Source organism: Pleurodeles waltl, chromosome 4_2 (assembly GCF_031143425.1).
Source record: "Pleurodeles waltl isolate 20211129_DDA chromosome 4_2, aPleWal1.hap1.20221129, whole genome shotgun sequence".
Classification (NCBI taxonomy): domain Eukaryota; kingdom Metazoa; phylum Chordata; class Amphibia; order Caudata; family Salamandridae; genus Pleurodeles; species Pleurodeles waltl.
Genome location: NC_090443.1, coordinates 33,224,979 through 33,252,097, shown reverse-complemented (window position 1 = coordinate 33,252,097; position 27,119 = coordinate 33,224,979). Strand labels below are relative to the sequence as shown.

Genomic DNA, 27,119 nt, shown 5'->3' with positions numbered 1-27,119 from the left:
GCTTCAATGGAGAGAAGGGGGTGCCCCGGTTCCAGTCTGCCAGCAGGTAAGTACCCGCGTCTTCGGAGGGCAGACCAGGGGGGTTTTGTAGGGCACCGGGGGGGACACAAGCCCACACAGAAATTTCACCCTCAGCGGCGCGGGGGCGGCCGGGTGCAGTGTTAGAACAAGCGTCGGGTTCGCAATGGAAGTCAATGAGAGATCAAGGGATCTCTTCAGCGCTGCAGGCAGGCAAGGGGGGGCTTCCTCGGGGAAACCTCCACTTGGGCAAGGGAGAGGGACTCCTGGGGGTCACTTCTGCAGTGAAAGTCCGGTCCTTCAGGTCCTGGGGGCTGCGGGTGCAGGGTCTTTTCCAGGCGTCGGGACTTAGGTTTCAGAGAGTCGAGGTCAGGGGAAGCCTCGGGATTCCCTCTGCAGGCGGCGCTGTGGGGGCTCAGGGGGGACAGGTTTTGGTACTCACAGTCGTAGAGTAGTCCGGGGGTCCTCCCTGAGGTGTTGGTTCTCCACCAGCCGAGTCGGGGTCGCCGGGTGCAGTGTTGCAAGTCTCACGCTTCTTGCGGGGAGATTGCAGGGTTCTTTAAAGCTGCTCCTTTGGATAAAGTTGCAGTCTTTTTGGAGCAGGTCCGCTGTCCTCTGGAGTTTCTTGTCGTCGTCGAAGCAGGGCAGTCCTCAGAGGATGCAGAGGTCGCTGGTCCCTTTGGAAGGCGTCGCTGGAGCAGAGTTCTTTGGAAGGCAGGAGACAGGCCGGTGAGTTTCTGGAGCCAAGGCAGTTGTTGTCTTCTGGTCTTCCTCTGCAGGGGTTTTCAGCTAGGCAGTCCTTCTTGTTGTTGCAGGAATCTAATTTTCTAGGGTTCAGGGTAGCCCTCAAATACTAAATTTAAGGGCGTGTTTAGGTCTGGGGGGTTAGTAGCCAATGGCTACTAGCCCTGAGGGTGGGTACACCCTCTTTGTGCCTCCTCCCAAGGGGAGGGGGTCACAATCCTAACCCTATTGGGGGAATCCTCCATCTGCAAGATGGAGGATTTCTAAAAGTTGGAGTCACCTCAGCTCAGGACACCTTAGGGGCTGTCCTGACTGGCCAGTGACTCCTCCTTGTTATTCTCATTATTTTCTCCGGCCTTGCCGCCAAAAGTGGGGGCCGGGCCGGAGGGGGCGGGCAACTCCACTAGCTGGAGTGTCCTGCGGTGCTGTGACAAAGGGGTGAGCCTTTGAGGCTCACCGCCAGGTGTTACAGCTCCTGCCTGGGGGAGGTGTTAGCATCTCCACCCAGTGCAGGCTTTGTTACTGGCCTCAGAGTGACAAAGGCACTCTCCCCATGGGGCCAGCAACATGTCTCTAGTGTGGCAGGCTGCTGGAACTAGTCAGCCTACACAGACAGTCGGTTAAGTTTCAGGGGGCACCTCTAAGGTGCCCTCTGGGGTGTATTTTGCAATAAAATGTACACTGGCATCAGTGCGCATTTATTGTGCTGAGAAGTTTGATACCAAACTTCCCAGTTTTCAGTGTAGCCATTATGGTGCTGTGGAGTTCGTGTTTGACAAACTCCCAGACCATATACTCTTATGGCTACCCTGCACTTACAATGTCTAAGGTTTTGTTTAGACACTGTAGGGGTACCATGCTCATGCACTGGTACCCTCACCTATGGTATAGTGCACCCTGCCTTAGGGCTGTAAGGCCTGCTAGAGGGGTGACTGACCTATACTTGCATAGGCAGTGAGAGGCTGGCATGGCACCCTGAGGGGAGTGCCATGTCGACTTACTCGTTTTGTTCTCACTAGCACACACAAGCTGGCAAGCAGTGTGTCTGTGCTGAGTGAGAGGTCTCCAGGGTGGCATAAGACATGCTGCAGCCCTTAGAGACCTTCCTTGGCATCAGGGCCCTTGGTACTAGCAGTACCAGTTACAAGGGACTTATCTGGATGCCAGGGTCTGCCAATTGTGGATACAAAAGTACAGGTTAGGGAAAGAACACTGGTGCTGGGGCCTGGTTAGCAGGCCTCAGCACACTTTCAATTGTAAACATAGCATCAGCAAAGGCAAAAAGTCAGGGGGCAACCATGCTAAGGAGGCATTTCCTTACACAACCCCCCCCCCCAAACGAAAGAGGATGAGACTAACCTTTCCCAAGAGAGTCTTCATTTTCTAAGTGGAAGAACCTGGAAAGGCCCTCTGCATTGGCATGGGCAGTCCCAGGTCTGTGTTCCACTATAAAGTCCATTCCCTGTAGGGAGATGGACCACCTCAACAGTTTAGGATTTTCACCTTTCATTTGCATCAGCCATTTGAGAGGTCTGTGGTCAGTTTGAACTAGGAAGTGAGTCCCAAAGAGGTATGGTCTCAGCTTCTTCAGGGACCAAACCACAGCAAAGGCCTCCCTCTCAATGGCACTCCAACGCTGCTCCCTGGGGAGTAACCTCCTGCTAATGAAAGCAACAGGCTGGTCAAGGCCATCATCATTTGTTTGGGACAAAACTGCCCCTATCCCATGTTCAGAGGCATCTGTCTGCACAATGAACTGCTTAGAATAATCTGGAGCTTTTAGAACTGGTGCTGAGCACATTGCTTGTTTCAGGGTGTCAAAGGCCTGTTGGCATTCCACAGTCCAGTTCACTTTCTTGGGCATTTTCTTGGAGGTGAGTTCAGTGAGGGCTGTCACAATGGATCCATATCCCTTCACAAACCTCCTGTAATACCCAGTCAAGCCAAGGAATGCCCTGACTTGAGTCTGGGTTTTTGGAGCTACCCAGTCCAGAATAGTCTGGATCTTGGGTTGGAGTGGCTGAACTTGGCTTCCACCTACAAGGTGGCCCAAGTAAACCACAGTTCCCTGCCCTATCTGGCATTTGGATGCCTTGATAGAGAGGCCTGCAGATTGCAGATCCTTCAAAACCTTCTTCAGGTGGACCAGGTGATCCTGCCAGGTGGAGCTAAAGACAGCAATATCATCAAGATAAGCTGTGCTAAAGGACTCCAAACCAGCAAGGACTTGATTCACCAACCTTTGGAAGGTGGCAGGGGCATTCTTTAAACCAAAGGGCATAACAGTAAACTGATAATGCCCATCAGGTGTGGAGAATGCTGTTTTCTCTTTTGCTCCAGGTGCCATTTTTATTTGCCAGTACCCTGCTGTCAAGTCAAAGGTACTTAAGAATTTGGCAGCACCTAATTTGTCTATGAGCTCATCAGCTCTAGGAATTCGATGGGCGTCTGTCTTGGTGACAGAGTTGAGCCCTCTGTAGTCCACACAAAACCTCATCTCTTTCTTTCCATCTTTGGTGTGAGGTTTGGGGACTAAGACCACTGGGCTAGCCCAGGGGCTGTCAGAGCGCTCAATTACTCCCAATTCCAGCATCTTGTGGACTTCCACCTTGATGCTTTCCTTAACATGGTCAGACTGTCTAAAAATTTTGTTTTTGACAGGCATGCTGTCTCCTGTGTCCACATCATGGGTACACAGGTGTGTCTGACCAGGGGTTAGGGAGAAGAGTTCAGGAAACTGTTGTAGGACTCTCCTACAATCAGCTTGCTGTTGGCCAGAGAGGGTGTCTGAGTAGATCACTCCATCTACTGAGCCATCTTTTGGGTCTGATGACAGAAGATCAGGGTGAGGTTCACTCTCTGCCTCCTGATCCTCATCTGTTACCATCAACAGATTTACATCAGCCCTGTCATGGAAGAGCTTAAGGCGGTTCACATGGATCACTCTCTTGGGGCTCCTGCTTGTGCCCAGGTCCACCAGGTAGGTGACCTGACTCTTCCTTTCTAGCACTGGGTAAGGGCCACTCCATTTGTCCTGAAGTGCCCTGGGAGCCACAGGCTCCAGAACCCAGACTTTCTGCCCTGGTTGGAACTCAACCATTGCAGCCTTTTGGTCATACCAAAACGTCTGGAGCTGTTGGCTGGCCTCAAGGTTTTTGCTTGCCTTTTCCATGTACTCTGCCATTCTAGAGCGAAGGCCAAGTACATAGTCCACTATGTCCTGTTTAGGCTCATGAAGAGGTCTCTCCCAGCCTTCTTTAACAAGAGCAAGTGGTCCCCTTACAGGGTGACCAAACAGAAGTTCAAAGGGTGAGAATCCTACTCCCTTCTGTGGCACCTCTCTGTAAGCGAAAAGCAGACATGGCAAGAGGACATCCCATCTCCTTTTGAGCTTTTCTGGGAGCCCCATGATCATGCCTTTTAATGTCTTGTTGAATCTCTCAACTAAGCCATTAGTTTGTGGATGGTATGGTATAGTGAATTTGTAAGTCACCCCACACTCATTCCACATGTGTTTTAGGTATGCTGACATGAAGTTGGTACCTCTGTCAGACACCACCTCCTTAGGGAAACCCACTCTGGTAAAGATACCAATGAGGGCCTTGGCTACTGCAGGGGCAGTAGTTGACCTAAGGGGAATAGCTTCAGGATACCTAGTAGCATGATCCACTACTACTAGGATATACATATTTCCTGAGGCTGTGGGAGGTTCTAGTGGACCAACTATGTCCACACCCACTCTTTCAAAGGGGACCCCCACCACTGGAAGTGGAATGAGGGGGGCCTTTGGATGCCCACCTGTCTTACCACTGGCTTGACAGGTGGGGCAGGAGAGGCAAAACTCCTTAACCTTGTGGGACATATTGGGCCAGTAGAAGTGGTTGACTAACCTCTCCCACGTCTTGGTTTGTCCCAAATGCCCAGCAAGGGGAATATCATGGGCTAAGGTCAGAATAAACTCTCTGAACGACTGAGGCTCTACCACTCTCCTAGTGGCACCAGGTTTGGGGTCTCTGGCCTCAGTGTACAGGAGTCCATCTTCCCAATAGACCCTATGTGTTCCATTTTTCTTGCCCTTGGACTCTTCAGCAGCTTGCTGCCTAAGGCCTTCAAGAGAGGGACAGGTTTCTTGTCCCTTACACAGCTCCTCCCTTGAGGGTCCCCCTGGGCCTAAGAGCTCAACCTGATAAGGTTCAAGCTCCAAAGGCTCAGTTCCCTCAGAGGGCAGAACTTCTTCCTGAGAAGAGAGGTTCTCTTTTTCTGACTGTGTTGCAGTTGGTTTCCCAACTGACTTTCCTTTCCTCTTGGTAGGCTGGGCCTTTCTTCCAGACTCCAGCTCTACTTTTTCACCCTGTGCCTTGCATTGTGCTCTGGTTTTTACACACACCAGTTCAGGGATACCCAGCATGGCTGCATGGGTTTTTAGTTCTACCTCAGCCCATGCTGAGGACTCCAGGTCATTTCCAAGCAGACAGTCTACTGGGATGTTTGAGGAGACCACCACCTGTTTCAGGCCATTGACCCCTCCCCATTCTAAAGTTACCATTGCCATGGGATGTGCTTTAGTCGGATTGTCAGCGTTGGTGACTGTATAGGTTTTTCCAGTCAGGTATTGGCCAGGGGAAACAAGTTTCTGTCACCATGGTGACACTGGCACCTGTATCCCTCAGGCCCTCTACACTTGTCCCATTAATAAAGAGCTGCTGCCTGTATTTTTGCATGTTAGGCGGCCAGGCAGCTAGTGTGGCTAAATCCACCCCACCCTCGGAGACTAGAGTAGCTTCAGTGTGGACCCTGATTTGCTCTGGGCACACTGTTGATCCCACTTGGAGACTAGCCATTCCAGTGTTACCTGGATTGGAGTTTGGAGTGGAACCTTTCTTGGGACAGGCCTTGTCTCCAGTTTGGTGTCCAGGCTGATTACAGCTACGACACCAGGCATTTTTCGGATCAAAGTTTTTACCCTTGTACCCAGGATTGTTTTGTGAAGAGGCTCTGGGCCCACCCTCCTGTGCAGGTTTTTTGGGGCCTGTAGAAGACTCTTTACTATTTTTATTTTTGGCTGTCTCACCACCTTTCCCCTGGGGAGGTTTTGTGACCCCTTTCTTTTGGTCACCCCCTGTGGAAGTTTTGGACACCCTTGTCTTGACCCAATGGTCCGCCTTCTTTCCCAATTCTTGGGGAGAAATTGGTCCTAGGTCTACCAGATGCTGATGCAGTTTATCATTGAAACAATTACTTAACAGGTGTTCTTTCACAAATAAATTGTACAGCCCATCATAATTACTTACACCACTGCCTTGAATCCAACCATCTAGTGTTTTCACTGAGTAGTCTACAAAGTCAACCCAGGTCTGGCTCGAGGATTTTTGAGCCCCCCTGAATCTAATCCTATACTCCTCAGTGGAGAATCCAAAGCCCTCAATCAGGGTACCCTTCATGAGGTCATAAGATTCTGCATCTTTTCCAGAGAGTGTGAGGAGTCTATCCCTACACTTTCCTGTGAACATTTCCCAAAGGAGAGCACCCCAGTGAGATCTGTTCACTTTTCTGGTTACACAAGCCCTCTCAAAAGCTGTGAACCATTTGGTGATGTCATCACCATCTTCATATTTAGTTACAATCCCTTTAGGGATTTTCAACATGTCAGGAGAATCTCTGACCCTATTTATGTTGCTGCCACCATTGATGGGTCCTAGGCCCATCTCTTGTCTTTCCCTTTCTATGGCTAGGATCTGTCTTTCCAAAGCCAATCTTTTGGCCATCCTGGCTAACTGGATGTCCTCTTCACTGGAGTTATCCTCAGTGATTTCAGAGTTGTTGGTCCCTCCTGTGAGGGAACCAGCATCTCTGACTATTATTTGTGGAGTCAGGGCTTGAGAAGCCCTGTTCTCCCTAAGTAGGACTGGAGGGGGGGGAATTTCCCTCCAAGTCACTATCTTCATCCTCTGTGTTGCCATCCTCAGAGGGGTTGGCTTTTTCAAACTCTGCCAAAAGCTCCTGGAGCTGTACTTTGGTAGGTTTGGAGCCCATTGCTATTTTCTTTAGTTTACAGAGTGACCTTAGCTCTCTCATCTGTAGATGGAGGTAAGGTGTGGTGTCGAGTTCCACCACATTCACATCTGTGCTAGACATTATGCTTCTAAAAGTTGGAAGACTTTTTAAGAAACTAAACTGGTTCTAGAATCTAATTCAAACTTTTAACAAACTTTTAAACTCTAAAAGAAATGCTAAACAGGATCTAACACAAGACCCTAGCAGGTCTTTTAAGAATTTAGAAAACTTTTCAAATTGCAAAAATCAATTTCTAATGACAATTTTGGAATTTGTCGTGTGATCAGGTATTGGCTGAGTAGTCCAGCAAATGCAAAGTCTTGTACCCCACCGCTGATCCACCAATGTAGGAAGTTGGCTCTGTATGTGCTATTTCAAAGTAAGGAATAGCATGCACAGAGTCCAAGGGTTCCCCTTAGAGGTAAAATAGTGGTAAAAAGAGATAATACTAATGCTCTATTTTGTGGTAGTGTGGTCGAGCAGTAGGCTTATCCAAGGAGTAGTGTTAAGCATTTGTTGTACATACACTTAGACAATAAATGAGGTACACACACTCAGAGACAAATCCAGCCAATAGGTTTTGTATAGAAAAATATATTTTCTTAGTTTATTTTAAGAACCACAGGTTCAAATTTAACATGTAATATCTTGTTTGAAAGGTATTGCAGGTAAGCACAGAATCATTTCAATTGCATGTATACTTTTCAAGTTATTCACAAATAGCTATTTTAAAAGTGGACACTTAGTGCAATTTTCACAGTTCCTGGGGGAGGTAAGTTTTTGTTAGTTTTACCAGGTAAGTACGACACTTACAGGGTTCAGTTCTTGGTCCAAGGTAGCCCACCGTTGGGGGTTCAGAGCAACCCCAAAGTTACCACACCAGCAGCTCAGGGCCGGTCAGGTGCAGAGTTCAAAGTGGTGCCCAAAACGCATAGGCTTCAATGGAGAGAAGGGGGTGCCCCGGTTCCAGTCTGCCAGCAGGTAAGTACCCGCGTCTTCGGAGGGCAGACCAGGGGGGTTTTGTAGGGCACCGGGGGGGACACAAGCCCACACAGAAATTTCACCCTCAGCGGCGCGGGGGCGGCCGGGTGCAGTGTTAGAACAAGCGTCGGGTTCGCAATGGAAGTCAATGAGAGATCAAGGGATCTCTTCAGCGCTGCAGGCAGGCAAGGGGGGGCTTCCTCGGGGAAACCTCCACTTGGGCAAGGGAGAGGGACTCCTGGGGGTCACTTCTGCAGTGAAAGTCCGGTCCTTCAGGTCCTGGGGGCTGCGGGTGCAGGGGCTTTTCCAGGCGTCTGGACTTAGGTTTCAGAGAGTCGCGGTCAGGGGAAGCCTCGGGATTCCCTCTGCAGGCGGCGCTGTGGGGGCTCAGGGGGGACAGGTTTTGGTACTCACAGTCGTAGAGTAGTCCGGGGGTCCTCCCTGAGGTGTTGGTTCTCCACCAGCCGAGTCGGGGTCGCCGGGTGCAGTGTTGCAAGTCTCACGCTTCTTGCGGGGAGATTGCAGGGTTCTTTAAAGCTGCTCCTTTGGATAAAGTTGCAGTCTTTTTGGAGCAGGTCCGCTGTCCTCGGGAGTTTCTTGTCATCGTCTAAGCAGGGCAGTCCTCAGAGGATGCAGAGGTCGCTGGTCCCTTTGGAAGGCGTCGCTGGAGCAGAGTTCTTTGGAAGGCAGGAGACAGGCCGGTGAGTTTCTGGAGCCAAGGCAGTTGTTGTCTTCTGGTCTTCCTCTGCAGGGGTTTTCAGCTAGGCAGTCCTTCTTCTTGTTGTTGCAGGAATCTAATTTTCTAGGGTTCAGGGTAGCCCTTAAAAACTAAATTTAAGGGCGTGTTTAGGTCTGGGGGGTTAGTAGCCAATGGCTACTAGCCCTGAGGGTGAGTACACCCTCTTTGTGCCTCCTCCCAAGGGGAGGGGGTCACAATCCTAACCCTATTGGGGGAATCCTCCATCTGCAAGATGGAGGATTTCTAAAAGTTGGAGTCACCTCAGCTCAGGACACCTTAGGGGCTGTCCTGACTGGCCAGTGACTCCTCCTTGTTATTCTCATTATTTTCTCCGGCCTTGCCGCCAAAAGTGGGGGCCGGGGCCGGGGGGGGCGGGCAACTCCACTAGCTGGAGTGTCCTGCGGTGCTGTGACAAAGGGGTGAGCCTTTGAGGCTCACTGCCAGGTGTTACAGCTCCTGCCTGGGGGAGGTGTTAGCATCTCCACCCAGTGCAGGCTTTGTTACTGGCCTCAGAGTGACAAAGGCACTCTCCCCATGGGGCCAGCAACATGTCTCTAGTGTGGCAGGCTGCTGGAACTAGTCAGCCTACACAGACAGTCGGTTAAGTTTCAGGGGGCACCTCTAAGGTGCCCTCTGGGGTGTATTTTGCAATAAAATGTACACTGGCATCAGTGTGCATTTATTGTGCTGAGAAGTTTGATACCAAACTTCCCAGTTTTCAGTGTAGCCATTATGGTGCTGTGGAGTTCATGTTTGACAAACTCCCAGACCATATACTCTTATGGCTACCCTGCACTTACAATGTCTAAGGTTTTGTTTAGACACTGTAGGGGTACCATGCTCATGCACTGGTACCCTCACCTATGGTATAGTGCACCCTGCCTTAGGGCTGTAAGGCCTGCTAGAGGGGTGACTGACCTATACTTGCATAGGCAGTGAGAGGCTGGCATGGCACCCTGAGGGGAGTGCCATGTCGACTTACTCGTTTTGTTCTCACTAGCACACACAAGCTGGCAAGCAGTGTGTCTGTGCTGAGTGAGAGGTCTCCAGGGTGGCATAAGACATGCTGCAGCCCTTAGAGACCTTCCTTGGCATCAGGGCCCTTGGTACTAGCAGTACCAGTTACAAGGGACTTATCTGGATGCCAGGGTCTGCCAATTGTGGATACAAAAGTACAGGTTAGGGAAAGAACACTGGTGCTGGGGCCTGGTTAGCAGGCCTCAGCACACTTTCAATTGTAAACATAGCATCAGCAAAGGCAAAAAGTCAGGGGGCAACCATGCCAAGGAGGCATTTCCTTACAATGCTCATATTTGAATCTGGATTGAAGTCAATGAAAACAGCGTTTAAAGGCCGCGGGGAGTGTTTTAAACATCATTTGCCGTACCTTAGCATACAAGTGAGCAAGTGATATTTATGTTGAAAATGAATGGTTAATGAGCTAGGAAATGCTTCAGAACAGTAGAAAATGTGCTGTTATCAACTCTTCCATCATTGTCGTACTTCATAGTTGTTTATATGCATTATCACTTTCTCAGCTCAAATAAGCCTTTTAGAGCGATAGTCGTGCTCTCCTATTGCCGAAAATGTTCATATTTGAATCTGGATTGAAGTCAATGAAAACAGCGTTTAAAGGCCGCGGGGAGTGTTTTAAACATCATTTGCCGTACTTTAGCATACAAGCGAGCAAGTGATATTTATGTTGAAAATGAATGGTTAATGAGGTAGGAAATGCTTCAGAACAGTAGAAAATGTGCTGTTATCAACTTTTCCATCATTGTCGTACTTCATAGTTGTTTATATGCATTATCACTTTCTCAGCTCAAATAAGCCTTTTAGAGCTAAAGTCGTGCTCTCCTATTGCAGAAAATGCTCATATTTGAATCTGGATTGAAGTCAATGAAAACAGCGTTTAAAGGCCGCGGGCAATGTTCCCTGTAAGGCGTGCGTGCACCTTTCCTTCCCCCGTCGCGCAGGCCCCTTTGGCAAGCGCGCACGTTGCAACGTTCTTGCAACGTCGCTCCCTGCATCATGCACAGCAAATGTGACAAGACAACAACAAGACGTAAATGCACCTTCATTGCTCATATACCGTCTGAATGGACAGAACACTTTTTTTTGTCCGCTTGCCAGAACGAGCCAGTAGGCCTAAAAATGGCTCACCCTTATAAATCCGATTAATCATAGCGAGTGGCTGAGCAGATAACTTGAGGCCTCTACTTCAAGTTCTGATCTGTAACATCAACAGAGCACAAAACAGTGTTTGGGGGAATTGTAACTCTGAGTGCATCCAATGCAGGGGCTATCACTACAGCTGTAAAAGAGTTCTACACTGCCAATAAGCTGGACCTTATGAAAATGGTCATGTTCACATCAGATGGTGCATCAGTGATGCTGGGAAAGAACAATGGTGTTGCTACCTGCCTCAAACAATCCATTCCTCATCTAGTTGAGCAGCACTGTGTTGCGCACAGAGAAGATTTGGGAGTCGATGATGCCTGGAAAAAAGTGCAGATGATCAGGGAAATGGAAACATTACTGAGGACTGTCTACACTGTGTTCTTCCGCTCACCTTTAAGAAAGTCCAAGCTGGACGAAATTGCTTTGGTCACTGAATGTGAAGCGGTCTCCTTTCGGCCAATCAATGAGGTGCGGTGGCTTTCAAGGCATTTTGCTGTTGGTGCACTCTTGCGTTAATTATGAGGTTGCTCTCAAATACTTTGATCATGAAAGAGTTGAGGAGAATGACCCAATTGCTAAACATTGCAACAAAAAACTATCTGATTCAAACTACCATATTTCCCTTGCAGCACTAAATGACATTCTGGGTGAACTTGCATCTTTGTGCAAGTTGTTTCAGAAAAGCTCTTTGACCACCGTTGAAGCTGTACAGTATGCAAGAGCAAAAATTACCCAAATAAAGGAACAGTACTTGGGCGACACTGTCTTTTGGAGCGACACAGTAAGAGATCTGATGGCTTTGTGCAGAGAGGACCGAGAGTATGATAGTGAGCCGATGTTATCTTTCATTAAACGTCTTTGTGAGCACATGGAAAGAAGGTTCCCAGAAGATGAATTGAAGGAATGGACAAGCTTTGATTTCCATACAGTAACAACACAATCACAGTTTGATTTTGGGACTGAGAATGTACAAAGACTTGTTGAGAAGTATAAGAAGGTCTTGGTCCTGGGTGATTGTGACACCCCTGGTGATGTTGTTCGGAAGTACAGAGATTATAAATATGTGGTGGCAGCGCATATAAAAAACGGATTGTTTAGAACCTTTCAAGACATGGTGAATTTCACTCTGCGGAATGCTGCACAGTATAGTGTTGTATTTCAGCTTGTTGATATCTGTGCAACTTTCCAGGCTTCAAGTGCAGACTCCGAACGAGGATTCAGCCTCATGAACTCAATCAAGTCCAAATTAAGAAACAGACTAGAGGAGAGTCACCTAGATATGCTGATGAGGACAAAGGCTTACCTTTCAAATGGGAAAGTTGATTTAGACCGAGTTTATCAGCACTGGAAAAATGGCAAGGACAGGCGAGAAAAACAAACATGTCACACATCTAACGTTGGCACCTGACTTGTCTAAACTCTGATGCGGCTTCTCCTACAGTCCATGTGTGGGTGGGGTAGGAACATTTCTCGGCCTGTACCTTGGCAGGGGCATCATGGCATTCATCAGCAGTGTGTTTATCAAACTGTAAATGTTAACCAATTGTACAACTGGCTGTATTTGATGTGCGGGGTCCTCTGCAGCACTCTGAGAGTATTCATTAAAGTTTCATAATGGTTCAACCTCCTGATTTCTGTTTTCTCTAACTGGGGTGTAGGTGGCACTTAACAGGTCATGTCCTTGGGGTATGCAACCAGGTCACAAAACTGCCTTGATGCCCTAATGCATGGAGCAATGATATCCCTTTTTTGCTTTAGTGGTATGGAGAGGCTAATGCCAAAGATCCTGGCTCGTTATGCGCTGCGCGCGCGTGAATGGTCAATTTCTTGGCGCACATAGCCTTGGCTGCAGCGCACAGAGACCACACACTGCCGCACACAGTGGAAAAAAATTAGAGGAAACATTGATCATGACTTACCTTTCACACAAATGTTGGCAAGCTAGTTATGGCTTATTGCCACATAAATACTTATAAAGGGTTTTGGCTTTGTTGTGCTTGGCAACCGTTCATTAAAAGAGAAAATATTCTTGCAATCAGAGGCCACCAAAAGTCAATTCTCATTTCCAACTTGAAAGAACTCCTTGAAGAATAAGGGGCCCCCTGCACCCAAGGCTGCTAGCATCTACAGAATAGGACAGTGTTGTCCATGTACCAATCCCACATTCTCCTGCATGCCCTCTAGAATGAACATAAGGTTATACAGAACTATTGACTCTGGGGTATGCAAGCCAATAAACCCTACATATCAAATTCTAAACATCAACGATAGAAAAACCACTAATCTGTCTGGTTTTATTTTTATGGAAAATATGGTTCTTAAAGAGCAGCAGGCCTGAGAACGTGTCCATACCTTCAAACTGTGAAGCACAGTCTCATTCGAGAGCCTGCCAAGGTCTCCCAGAGAAGGTCCTGTTTAGCTTGGGCAATCAAGGGAGAGGGGCAGGATGTTTCCACTATCCTCTCCTGGTTGGAGAAAGAGTCTGATGGACAGACAGAAGAGCTTTTGAAAAATGAAAAGTATGTGATAAGCTTGCGTTGTTTAATGGGTGTGGTGTTCTGACAAGAGCCCAAAGGCCTGATCCCAAAGAGTAGCCCCTGGTTGGGTAAATAGGATTAATGAGATACCACTGCTCCAGAGAGAGGGTGCCAGGCTCAAGTAAACTTTCCCAATTTTCAACCTTGGCAGTGGTGTAAAGAAATTGAGTCCAATGACGTGACTGTTGCTTGTGTGAGCCCGAGGGGGTCAAAAGGAGTCATAGCCACTCCCCTCACTGCTCTAACCCTGTAAAGCCTGGCTGAAGCCATTTTAAGGTTTGTGGTTCTGTCTTTCTTGCTAGTTTGGTAGACAGGCTGAAGATCCCCAATTTCCAGGTTCCACATCAACCTGTTGCGAAGTGGTGTATAAAGTGCCTTACCTTAATTGCTTGCAGCTCTTTGCCCTTATCTTTCTCCTCCCGGACCTTTAGCCTCCCCTCATCTTCTTCATTACCAGCATTCTCCCGATCCATCCTCTCCCGGCGCTCTCGACGGTCCCTCTCCTGAGGATCCTCTGATAAGAAAAAAAAATAAAGGGGCATCACACACCAGAAGCAGTCAGAAATAAAAGGATTCCCTCTACCTCACAACAGGTAAGACAAAGGGAAACAGAGAGTGACCATTTACCCAAAACAGATGGAAGGAAAAATCAACAGGGGACAGCTTTTTATGAAACAAATGGAGAAACATCGAGCAAGCCAATCACTTGACACAATTAAAGGTGCTAAATACATCAAGGAAGGCCATTTACCAGAGGGTGACACAATCAAATATCAGCAGGGGACAGGTGAGTGAGACATGGAAACACTTGAAGAGAGCCAACACAACAGACTGAATTAAAGGCCAGAAGGGGTGGGAATGTGAGCCACATGCAGAAACATCAAGGTCACTTAGTCATCTGACAGTCAGGACAAGAGGCCAGTAAAAGTTAAAATTAGACACTGGTTTAATACAAAGCCAGAAGACTATAAAATCTGTGGGGAGTTACAATATCTCACATAAGCCCAAACTTCATGGAATGGTTCTTTTATGACCCTAATGCTAGGAGAGCTATCTCAACCACTCTAGAAGCCACAGGCTTTCAGGTTATGCCAGCTTTAGGGGAGATCTGTGCGCTCCACTAAAGTCAGACTGTCGTTCACAATAAATGTACTCCTCACATAGGCTCCACCACCGAGTCATAGAAAAAAAACTGCTTTCCCAGCATCACTTCTTCAAAAGTCCTGCCAGAATGTCACTACTGCACACCTCCACTGCACAGATGATAAACCAGCTACACCTGCACTGTAGGAAAGTGCCTCTTTTGACATGGTCAACACTCCTCTCTCTCCCCCCCCCCACCCACTCACACATGTTTTGCCTGGTTTGTGGTGTAATTCTGACTGAAAGAGCACTGGGTTCCTGCCAACCAGGTCCCCCAGTGCCAGATCTCTTTCCCCCAAAACTACACAGTCGTTTTTCCAATTGGCAAAACCTTTAGCACCCACTGTAAGCCCATAGTAAATGGCACCCCTGGTATCTAGAAGTACTAAGGAGGGTCACTAAGGGCTGTAGCACAAATTGTGCAACCCTAAGGGACCCCTCACCAAGCACATGGCAGGCTGCCTTTGCAGGTTGTGTGTCTTGGTGCAGACAAAAGTGAAAACACGACATGGCACACATCCATGTTTGCCATGTACTCTAAACACTGCATGCAATATATGTAAATCACCCCTCTAGCAGGCCTTACAGCCCTAAAGCAGGCTGCATTATACTACATGTGAGGGCATATCAGCACAAGCAGATGTGCCCCTGCTATACCTTTGTTGATTCTCAGACATAGTAAGTGAACAGGTAAGCCATTTTAAATGTATGTGCTGGACACTGGTCACTACAAATTTCACAGCTAATTGATAGCTTCTCTGAACAGAGGGATGCTTGGTATCAAACATCCAGATTAATAAACCCTCACTGATGTCCGTGAAGGATTTATTAATAACTACACCCAGAAGGCGCCGTAGAGGTGCCCCCAGAACACCTACCAGTTACTAGTGGGTTGACTGACTGGTCCTGACCAATTCAGCCACCATAGACTCGTTTCTGGGCCCCCAAGGTGAGAGCCAGCGCTCTTGAGGGCCAGAGACAAAAGATTGCACTGGGTGGGGGTGTTATCACCGCACCCAGACAGGATGGACATTCCAGAGTGGGGAGCTTCAAAGGCCTAGCCACCTTTGTAATGCGACCCAGGTCTCTCCAGATAGTGGAGTTGACCGACCCCCACACTTTGTCCTGACCACACTTTTGGCGGCAGCACAGGTGGGAAAAGTAGGCAGATTAGAAGGTGTACCCACTTAATGCTAGTCCCACCCCTAAGGTGGGCAAGTTGAAGTGGACACCACTTTTCAAATTCCTCCATCTTGTTTGGAAGGCATTAGGCCTCTAGGGTTAGGGTCATGCCCATCTCCCTGCGGAAGTGGTCATAGAAAGGGTATAGTCACCCTAAAGGTGGGCAGCCACCTTTAGGACGCCTAACCACCTGGCACTCCCTGTAACACCCCTAAATTGAGTTTTTAGGTGGCACCCCTGAACCCTATAACTCTAATCCTGATGACCTTATGTTGAGAAAAAACCCAACACCCCCAGCAACCCCTGCACCCCTCCCCCGACCCAGTCTGGGTTGGGTCCCTGGTGCCAATGACGTCCCCCTGCTCCTCTGAGCTCAAGTCCACCCTGGGTCCATTCCTGCCGGACTCCCCCCTATGACGCCTGCAACCTCAACACACAGGACCCCCTGGTTGTGAGTGCTCCAAGACGAGGAAACCCGACGCCTAAGGACACCCCTGCATCCGTCAGACCTGGGCCCTGAAGAAAAGGACCAAAGGTACACCTACATCTCTAAGCAACCCACACCTACAACCTACCTGCTTGTTGTCCCCGAATGGCTTCCTCGCCAGAGCCTGTTTGTCACATGGATAAGCTCCTATTGAAAACCAATGGGCACCCAACACCTTACTGCACCAATCCACCCCACTGCCACCCTCCACCCCCCACCTAACCACCCAGTGCTGCCCGGAGTGATCTGCTGGTGTGGTTCTGATCAGTGCCCAGTACTTACCTCTCTGAGATTGGCATTGTAAGTCGTTGTTAACCCTGTATTTGCTTAACATTGTTTTCTCCATAGGTTAACATTGAAGAACTCTGAGAATTGCACTGTGTTAATTTTTTTATCTGAAAAGTATTTATGCTTGAAAAAGTACTTAGCTGATTACATAATTCTTGGGTCTGAAACATAAAAGAAGTGTTATTTTTCTAATTTGGTCTTGGATTTATTCTTTGAGTGTGTGTCTCATGTATTGCCTCTGTGAGTAAAACAAATGCTTAAGCACTACCCTCTCATAAGCCTACCTGCTCGCTCACACTACCACAAAATAGAGCATTAGTCCTATCTATTTTTGCCTCTGCAAACCAATTAGGGTCCACTGGACTCTATGGACAGTGTACTTTTTTTAGAGCACAATTTAGAGAGCCAGCGTCCTACATGTAGCATATAACTAAAGACAAGGCACACAAACCATTCTCCTCCCCTTAACTACTATCACATGTCGCTATGTGTGTGTATGAAAACAAATGGAGCATAGCATGTATGGAAATCACTTGCGTGTGTGTAAAATAGGTGAATGGGTGAGCACTTCAGAAATGCTTTTAAATGCAGTGAGAGGTCTATTATCCACTGTGTGCAAACCAGTGTTCATAACAGCAGTGTGCGTGAGCTGCAGTATGTTTAAATGTATGGCAGAGTATGCATGAATAGGAGTGGCGCAGTGCACAGGCAACAAAGAGGCTCATTATGGGCAAGCAAGTATTCACCATGTGCAAATGGAAGGTGGTCAATAGCATTAAAGGAGAGAGGCCCGGTGTAAATGAGCGGCAGAGAGTCTGAACAGAAGTCGCACAGCATGGGTAAAAGGGAAGCGGTGCAACAGCACAGCTGTGAATAGGCACCAGTGAAATCAATTGTGTGCCAACCAGTGACAGCAAATGAGTTCCAACCAGCGAGAGTAACAAGACAGCAGATAGTGTGAGAAAATGAGAGCACTACTTTAGGTAAATAAGAATGGCTTGATGTTTAACAGAATTACACTTTTACTGTGCCTAAATGCGGCATTGTCAGTTCAAATAGGGCAACACATTAAGAATTACTGGGAGGAGTGTGTAGGAAAGTACCATCTTGCCTGGCATGTTACCCCCATATTTCACTGTATATATGTTGTTTTAGTCTATGTGTCACTGGGACCCTGCCGGGCAGGGCCCCAGTGCTCATAAGTATGTGCTCTGTATGTGTTCCCTGTGTGATGCCTAACTGTCTCACTGAGGCTCTGCTAACCAGAACCTCAGTGGTTATGCTCTCTCTGCTTTCCAAATTTGTCACTAACAGGCTAGTGACTAAATTTACCAATTCACATTGGCATACTGGTACACCCATATGATTCCCTAGTATATGGTAATGAGGTACCCAGGGTATTGGGGTTCTAGGAGATCCCTATGGGCTGCAGCATTTCTTTTGCCACCCATAGGGAGCTCTGACAATTCTTACACAGGCCTGCCAGTGCAGCCTGAGTGAAATAACGTCCACGTTATTTCACAGCCATTTACCACTGTACTTAAGTAACTTATAAGTCACCTATATGTCTAACCTTCACCTGGTGAAGGTTGGGTGCAAAGTTACTTAGTTTGTGGGCACCCTGGCACTAGCCAAGGTGCCCCCACATCGTTCAGGGCAAATTCCCCGGACATTGTGAGTGCGGGACACCATTACACGCGTGCACTGTACATAGGTCACTACCTATGTACAGCGTCACAATGGTAACTCCGAACATGGCCATGTAACATGTCTAAGATCATGGAATTGTCACCCCAATGCCATTCTGGCATTGGGGGGACAATTCCATGATCCCACGGGTCTATAGCATACAACCCGGGTACTGCCAAACTGCCTTTCCGGGGTCTCCACTGCAGCTGCTGCTGCCAACCCCTCAGACAGGTTTCTGCCCTCCTGGGGTCCAGGCAGCCCTGGCCCGGGAAGGCAGAACAAAGGACTTCCTCTGAGAGATGGTGTAACACCCTTTGGAAATAGGTGTGAAGGCTGGGGAGGAGTAGCCTCCCCCCAGCCTCTGGAAATGCTTTGATGGGCACAGATGGTGCCCATCTCTGCATAAGCCAGTTTACACCGGTTCAGGGAACCCCCAGCCCTGCTCTGGCGCGAAACTGGACAAAGGAAAGGGGAGTGACCACTCCCCTGACCTGCACCTCCCAGGGGAGGTGCCCAGAGCTCCTCCAGTGTGTCCCAGACCTCTGCCATCTTGGAAACAGAGGTGTTTGTGGCACACTGGACTGCTCTGAGTGGCCAGTGCCAGCAGGTGACGTCAGAGGCTCCTTCTGATAGGCTCTTACCTCTCTTGGTAGCCAATCCTCCTTCCTAGGTAGCCAAACCTCCTTTTCTGGCTATTTAGGGTCTCTGCTTTGGGGATCTCACCAGATAACGAATGCAAGAGCTCACCAGAGTTCCTCTGCATCTCCCTCTTCACCTTCTACCAAAGGATCGACCGCTGACTGCTCAGGACGCCTGCAAAACCGCAACAAAGTAGAAAGACGACTACTAGCAACCTTGTATCGCTTCATCCTGCCGGCTTTCTCGACTGTTTCCAGGTGGTGCATGCTCTGGGGGTAGCCTGCCTCCTCTCTGCACCAGGAGCTCTGAAGAAATCTCCTGTGGGTCGACGGAATCTTCCCCCTGCAACCGCAGGCAACAAAAGACTGCATCACCGGTCCTCCGGGTCCCCTCTCAGCACAACGAGCATGGTCCCTGGAACTCAGCAACTCTGTCCAAGTGACTGCCACAGTCCAGTGACTTTTCAGTCCAAGTTTGGTGGAGGTAAGTCCTTGCCTCCCAATGCTAGACTGCATTGCTGGGTACCGCATGATTTGCAGCTGCTCCGGCTCCTGTGCACTCTTCCAGGATTTCCTTTGTGCACAGCCTAGCCTGGGTCACCGACACTAACCTGCAGTGCACAACCTTCTGAGTTGTCCTCCGGCTTCGTGGGACTCCCTTTTGTGACTTCGCGAGGACTACGGTTCACTCTTCTTCCAAGTGCCTGTTCGGGTACTTCTGCGGGTGCTGCCTGCTTCTGTGAGGGTTCCCTGACTTGCTGGGCACCCCCCCTGTCTCCTCATCCAAGTGGTGACATCCTGGTCCCTCCTGGGCCACAGCAGCATCCAAAAACCCTAACCGCAACCTTTGCAGCTAGAAAGGCTTGTTTGCGGTCTTTCTGCGTGGGAACACCTCTGAAAGCTTCTTCACGACGTGGGACATCCATCCTCCAAAGGGGAAGTTCCTAGTCCTCTTCGTTCTTGCATAACACCAAGCTTCTTCCACCCGGTGGCAGCTTCCTTGCACCCTCAGCTGGCATTTCCTGGGCTCATGCCCACTCTCGACACTGTCGCAACTCTTGGACTTGGTCCCCTTGTCTTACAGGTACTCGGGTCCGGAAATCCACTGTTGTTGCATTGCTGGTGTTTGTTCTTCCTGCAGAAACCCCCTATCACGACTTCTGTGCTCTCTGGGGGTAGTAGGTGCACTTTACACCTACCTTTCAGGGTCTTGGGGTGGGCTATTTTTCTAACCCTCACTGTTTTCTTACAGTCCCAGCGACCCTCTACAAGCTCACATAGGTTTGGGGTCTATTCGTGGTTCGCATTCCACTTTTGGAGTATATGGTCTGAGTTGCCCCTACACCTATGTGCTTCTATTGCAATCTACTGTAACTTTACATTGCTTGCATTACTTCCTTTTGCTATTACCTGCATAATTTTGGTTTGTGTACATATATCTTGTGTATATATTCTATCCTCATAATGAGGGTACTCACTGAGATACTTTTGGCACATTGTCATAAAAATAAAGTACCTTTATTTTTAGTATATCTGTGTATTGTGTTTTCTTATGATACTGTGCATATGACATCAGTGGTATAGTAGGAGCTTTACATGTCTCCTAGTTCAGCCTAAGCTGCTTTGACATAGCTAACTTCTATCAGCCTAAGCTGCTAGAAACACCTCTTCTACACTAATAAAGGGTAAATGGACCTGGCACAAGGTGTAAGTACCTCTGGTACCCACTACAAGCCAGGCCAGCCTCCTACATTGGTTGTGCAGTGGTGGGATAAGTACTTGTAACTACTTCAAACTTTGTCATTGTGTACTTTTCATAGAGAATAATATACAAAACAAGTTCAGTGTATGTACACTTAACCAAAAAGTTTTGCTTTTCTCCTCTGACACTTTCTACTAAGTGCTGAAAAGTACTCTAGAACTTCTAAAAGTTTCCAAATAGTTTGAAAAAGGTTTTTTTCTCTATTCTTTAAAAAGTTCTGAAACTTTTTCTTTCTTCTCACCGTCTCTAAGCCTTCTATCATGTCTGATGTAGGGGCTGCTCTTAAAATGGTCAATGCTACCTATGACAATTTAAATTTCAAGAGCCTAAGGAGTCTCTGCTTAGATAGAGTTTTAGTGATAGGAAAGAACCCTACAAGAGAGTTTCTATATAACATGCTCATTGAGAATGATAAGTCCCTAGCAGGCACTTCAAATGAGAAGTTAATAGATGGCTCCCATTCTGACTCAGGGGAACTCCTTGAGGGGGGTGGGGAGGGTTCTGTTCCAAATCTACCCCTTAGCCGACCACCTAGCAATGCTGGTAGTAATAGCAGCTCCCATCATAGTAGGGAAGTTTTTATTCCTGGAGGCCAGGTTGTTAGAGTCCAAGCAGTTAGGGACAGATCTCCCTCTGTTGTTTCCAATTTATCCTCTGTGTCCAAGCATTCCCAACCCACCCACCCTCAAGACAACATGTTATAAAGGGAACTCATAAAGTTGAGAGTGGAGAGACTGAAGCTTAAACAGCAACAGCTGGCTCTAGACAGGGAATCCCTAGACCTGGAGAAGGAGAGACAGAGATTGGGGTTTGGACCCCATGGTGGCAGCAATAGCAGTATTCCTGATAGTAATCCTGTTAGAGAGCATGATTCCAGGAATCTGCACAAGATAGTTCCCCCTTACAAGGAGGGGGGTGACATCAACAAGTGGTTTGCTGCACTTGAGAGCCTGTATGGTACATGGGGTCCCTCAAAGGCAGTGGACTGCTATATTGTGGCTATCTTTCAATGGAAAGGGTAGGGATAGGCTCCTTACTGTTAGAGAAAGTGATGCTAACAATTTTGCAGTTTTGAAGGATGCACTCTTGGATGGATTTGGCTTAACCAGTGAACAATACAGGATTACGTTCAGAGCCACCACAAAAGAGTCCTCACAAGACTGGATAGACTTTGTTGACTGTTCAGTGAAGGCCTTGGAGGGGTGGTTACATGGCAGTAAAGTTTCTGACTATGAAAGCCTGTATAATCTTATTCTGACAGAGCATATTCTCAATAACTGTGTGTCTGACTTGTTACACCAATATCTAGTGGACTCAGATCTGACCTCTCCCCAAGAATTGGGAAAGAAGGCAGACAAATGGGTCAGAACAAGAGTGAACAGAAAAGTTCATACAGGGGGTGACAAGGATGGCAAGAAGAAGGATGGTAAGTCTTCTGACAAGGGTGGGGACAAAAGTAAAACAGTCTTCATCAGGCCCACAAAAATCCTCTGGTGGGGGTGGTGGGTCCAAATCCTCTTCAAATCAAGTTAAAAAGCCTTGGTGTTATTTGTGTAACGTCAAAGGCCATTGGACAACTGATGCCAGTTGTCCAAAGAAAAACACCAAACCTCCCACTACCACAACCCCTACTGCAAACTCTAGTGCCCCTAGTAATAGCCAATCCAAGGGACTAGCTGGGCTCACTTTTGGCAATTTAGTTGGGGTTGGTCTGGTTAGGGAGACCACAGAGACTGTGTTAGTCTCTGAAGGTGCCATTGATTTGGCCACCTTGGTTGCTTGTCCCCTTAATATGGATAAGTACAAGCAACTTCCCCTAATAAATGGTGTTGAGGTTCAGGCCTACAGGGACACAGGTGCCAGTGTTACCATGGTAATAGAGAAACTGGTACACTCTGAACAACACCTACTTGGTCAGCAGTACCAAGAGACAGACGCTCATAACAACACTCTTAGCCACCCCATGGCTGTTGTGAATCTCAACTGGGGAGGGGGGTGGGGGTTACTGGTCCAAAGGAAGTTGTGGTTGCTTCAGATTTACCTGTAGACTGTCTACTAGGAAATGATTTAGAGACATCAGCTTGGGCAGAAGTGGAGTCGGAGGCTCATGCAGGAATGCTGGGCATTCCTGGGCATATTTTTGCAATCTACTGTAACTTTACATTGCTTGCATTACTTCCTTTTGCTATTACCTGAATAATTTTGGTTTGTGTACATATATCTTGTGTATATATTCTATCCTCATACTGAGGGAACTCACTGAGATACTTTTGGTACATTGTCATAAAAATAAAGTACCTTTATTTTTAGTATATCTGTGTATTGTGTTTTCTTATGATACTGTGCATATGACACCAGTGGTATAGTAGGAGCTTTACATGTCTCCTAGTTCAGCCTAAGCTGCTTTGCCATAGCTACCTTCCATCAGCCTAAGCTGCTAGAAACACCTCTTCTACACTAATAAGGGATAACTGGACCTGGAACAAGGTGTAAGTACCTCTGGTACCCACTACAAGCCAAGCCAGCCTCCTACAGAGTGCAGTAGAACAAAGAGGTTGTGGAGTGGGAAGGAAAGTGTGAGAGTGGCCAAAGAGTTGGGAGGTGGGGTGGGTAGGCGTCTGACCAGAACTGTGTTTTTAGGGGCGGTTGGGGGGGGGTGGGGTTAGTGTGTTCAATTGAGGGACGCAGGGGGAACCGAAAGGGGTGAGGGATGCATGATGGATGGAGGAATGTGTGAAAGTAGGTAGGAGGCTTCGTGTAACACTGGGGCGGGTGCACTGGCCATGACGGAGACAGCTTGGATTTGATGGGTGGAGGCAGGGTGGCCATAACTGGGGGCTTGGTGGCTGTGACAGAGGAGGGCAGGGTGACAGGCGGTGGAAGAGGGCTTGGGAAAGTGCATCTGAAGTTGGTGGCGCATAGTACAGTTAACACGGTGATCACAGTCGTCTGTAAATGGGTATTCAGCCTAGCATGGGAAGGAAACAGAGTTGTACACAATTAACTGCAGGCCTATGGTCCTCAATAATTGTACACAAAGGTCTTCCCCCACACCCCGCACCATTCTCTCCTTGACAAGCACTGATTAGCCAGTCTGGTGATAATCCAAAAACAAGTATGCGTTATACAATTATATTAATAAAATGCTTCCCTATTTATACATCAGTTCATACTATAGGAGCTTGGTTAGCATGTGCATCACCAGCAGAATGCGTTTGGAATTAGCAATAGAGAGAGAGAAACATCAAGAGAAACAATAAAGGTATACTAAAAACGATCAAACTCACAAATTAACCCCCAAACCCTCCTCCCCATTCAATGGGCTGACTTACTGCCTCTAAGCTGTACACTGTACTGTAGTAGATGGAAGAAAACTGTGAATGACAATAACAAACCAAACGGACAGGGGAGACTTAAAGACCCTGTAACTCTATTATTATACATGTACTTTCGATAAAATCAAAATGTATTAGCTGAACTCAGACCAAATAACCAAAATGCATTATGTAGAAATGGCACGTCATATCACATAGGTATTCGGGACTTACAATAATATTGCAATTCCTTGTAAATTGCAATGGACAGCTGTATTCCCCTCTTCCTTGTAATTTGCAAGGAAACTATTTAATGCTTTGTGACCAAACACGATACTGCCCATGTACTGAATAATCCTTTCACTGTGGAAGTTGTTTGCGAGGGACAGGTTCTACTATGAGAAAGACAACTGTGACCACCTGGGAGAGCAGGCAGACACCTGCTGTCTCTTTAACAAAGTGCATTTTTTCTGGAAGTGAAACCCCTGTTGCTTAAGTAAGGGGAAATTGATAGCAATAATTGCATTTTGTCAGTGCTAATGCAGAGATGGGGGTCTGCTGTTCCTTGCAATCTTCAATCCATTAAATATGTAGCTGGTCACATCATGAAGAGCAATAAAGAACTTCAACAAATCACCGCAAGCAGCTGCCAAATTGAGATTATTTGGTCAGATTTATTTGTAGAGCCAGCAAACAGGTTTGGCGTGCAACCAGGTCAACAATCTATCTGGTCTAGAGTGTGTAAGTTAGAAAGGCACACTGTGCAAAAGCAAAAGGTACAGCGCATGTGTGTCTGTCTCTAAATATGAATCACAGAGAGCTTGCCTTAAAGTCAGGGACTGCTTGACCTCCACAGGACAGCTGCTCCTGTTAACTCTGTAGCCTACCAAGAGTGGTAGTGGAGCACGAGGGACTAGAGGCCACTTACCCATCATCCTCCGCCCTAGATCCTGGAACGTCTTTCTCTTCTTACGTTCCTCTTCCATCAACTTCTGTCGTTCCTCAACCTCCTGCTGTCGCCGCTTCAGGGCCACTGCCTCACGCTCTGCTTTAGAGAGGAACTTCGGCTGCAAAAGATCACAGGTACTTTAGCTAAGGGTGTTGGAAAGTATGCTGCGCTCTGATCTTTAGAAGACTGTGCAGAGGTTTATAAGAGTGTGAAGTGAGATCTACAGTTGGTATGGGGATGGTTAGGGATCAGCAAGAAAGTATGCTGGCTACATTCTATTGAATGTTGAGCTAGCATCTGCAGGAGGATAAGATGGCATCTGGTCTGAAGAAGAGTGGCTAGACATGTCTGAATGAATCTTCTCAGGACCCATCTGCACAATAGTGACTGGAGATCTAGTCTGTAGAGGGAAACCTAGCATTTGTTCTGCAGAAGGAAAAATATGGCTTGGTCTGTGGTCGATCAGCTGATATATATACTTGATAGAAGTGTCAGGTGAGATCTGGTCTGCACAACAATCAGCTAGGGTCTGATTTACAGTAGGGTGAAGCAGCATCTTCAGGAGGGTGATACGGCTCTTGGCTTTGTCTTTGATCCCACTAGCCACCAATGCAGTAATTCACTGGAACCATACACAAAGCTGTTAGTCAATACGTGAGAACTCAGAACTTTTATGTTATTATTCATAACCATTTTCTGAGCAGCATATATCTAAATAAAACATTCAAAAGGACATACCTCCATTACTTAAACAAAACAATGGACTAGAACAACAAGGGAATATTATATTTTGTCATGATGCATTGCTCAAAAAAAAGGGTTATGAATAATAAGATATCAAGTTATGTGTTCACACACACACACACACACACACACTGACTAATGGCTTTGAGTATGCATTCTAATAATTGACAGGATTAATGGCTAGTGCCCTCCCTTTGCTTTTTTAAACACATATCCAGACAATGGTCCCCTCCCCATGAGCCTGAACAGGATCATATCCAGTCTGTTCGAAGGTCAACTGGAATTTGGAGGACGTACTGCTAGAACCTGTAGGAGGTGAGCAGGGATATGCAGATGGGTGTGCGGCTGTCTTGTTTCTCAGAGGGTGTGAATGGGTTCAGTGTACGGGAGAGGGTACTCTGGCCAGACCTGTAGAGCTGATCTGAAGAAAAGCAAGGAGAATCTGGTCTGCACAGGGGCAAGAAAGGCCTGCTCTGCGAAGGGCAATGAAAATACATGCAAGCTCTGCAAAAGGGTCAGGGTCTGTCCTGCAAATGAGCAGTCCAAGTCCCACATGCAGGTGGGGGAGCCCCACTGCAGCAGAGCATGGGCTTGCTGCACATGAAATGCACTAACTGTAGGCTAAATCACTCTGCTGTAGTATGTGTGTGTGTTGAACAATATCCTTTGGAGAAGCCTGCAAAATCAGTAATATGTAATGCTGTACAGTATGGGGCAAACCTAGTCCACTTTGCAGCATAAGAAGCCCAGGTTGTAAGATGCCAAGCCTTGTTCAGTATGCCTATCCAGTCCAGCGGTAAATGCAAATACCCAAACTCTTAAGATCTCAGGAACCAGACCCTTGAGTCGAGTGTGTAACTTTGGTAAAAGTGGAAGTTTGTAATGTGGCAGAAAAGCCCGTTTTGCCCATATGAGCACCAGTATCAGTGGCACTGGTGCTTGATACATATTCTGCATAACATTTGAATTGAGTGAGAGAAGGAAAAAAGCTTCGACGAGCATCCCTCGCCAACTCAATCACACAGCATATTCTAAAGACTGAGGTTATCTGAAGGTGGAATGTTGGCATTGGTCTTCTTCTGTGTTTAACAGACCAGTCTTTGGCGTGCCCCACTTGTGAAATGGCAGTTACAACTCTGTGTTACTCTCCCATTCAGGAGCATCATTCCTGTCTCTGCTTAAGAGATCTGCCAAGTGGTGGTCGAATCCCGGCCAGTGTTCTCTTAGGTGGATTTTATCCTCCCGTGTCCAAATGTCAAATCTTTTGAGCAATTGTGGGCAACTGTAGGGAATGAGTCTCATCCTGCCTTCAAATGTAGTGTGTTGCCGTCATATTGTCTGTACAAATCAAAACTACCTTTCCCAGAGTGTATATTTGAATTTTTATTTTTAGCTCTGACACAACTGTTAAATCTAAAAAAATCGATGTGCCCTTGTAGTTTTGGTACACTTGTCAGGGACTGCCAAGTATGCTCAGAGAACATCCAACCAACATCTGACTGAGGTGTCCGACATGAGTTTACAGACGCTGAGAGCCTGAAAACATCCACAATAGCAATCTGTGCCTGACCTTAGGTGACAACACTACTAGATAGTCCGACTCCTGCAATGGACACATCTGAATGGAATGAATGTAAAAACCCATGCGAAAAAGTTTCATAATATTTCT

The 27,119-nt window shown here is 47.4% G+C and overlaps 1 protein-coding gene across 1 annotated transcript in view; it reads right to left on the bottom strand.

The window, feature by feature from the left end:
• Positions 1-27,119, bottom strand: part of DDX23 (DEAD-box helicase 23) — a 140,530-nt gene that overhangs the window by 58,915 nt on the left and 54,496 nt on the right. The window contains exons 6-7 of the mRNA XM_069230500.1: positions 24,686-24,824; positions 13,635-13,768 (exon numbers count right to left, since the gene is read on the bottom strand). Coding sequence (XP_069086601.1) covers positions 13,635-13,768; positions 24,686-24,824 — 273 coding nt within the window. The remainder of the gene's footprint in view (positions 1-13,634; positions 13,769-24,685; positions 24,825-27,119) is intronic.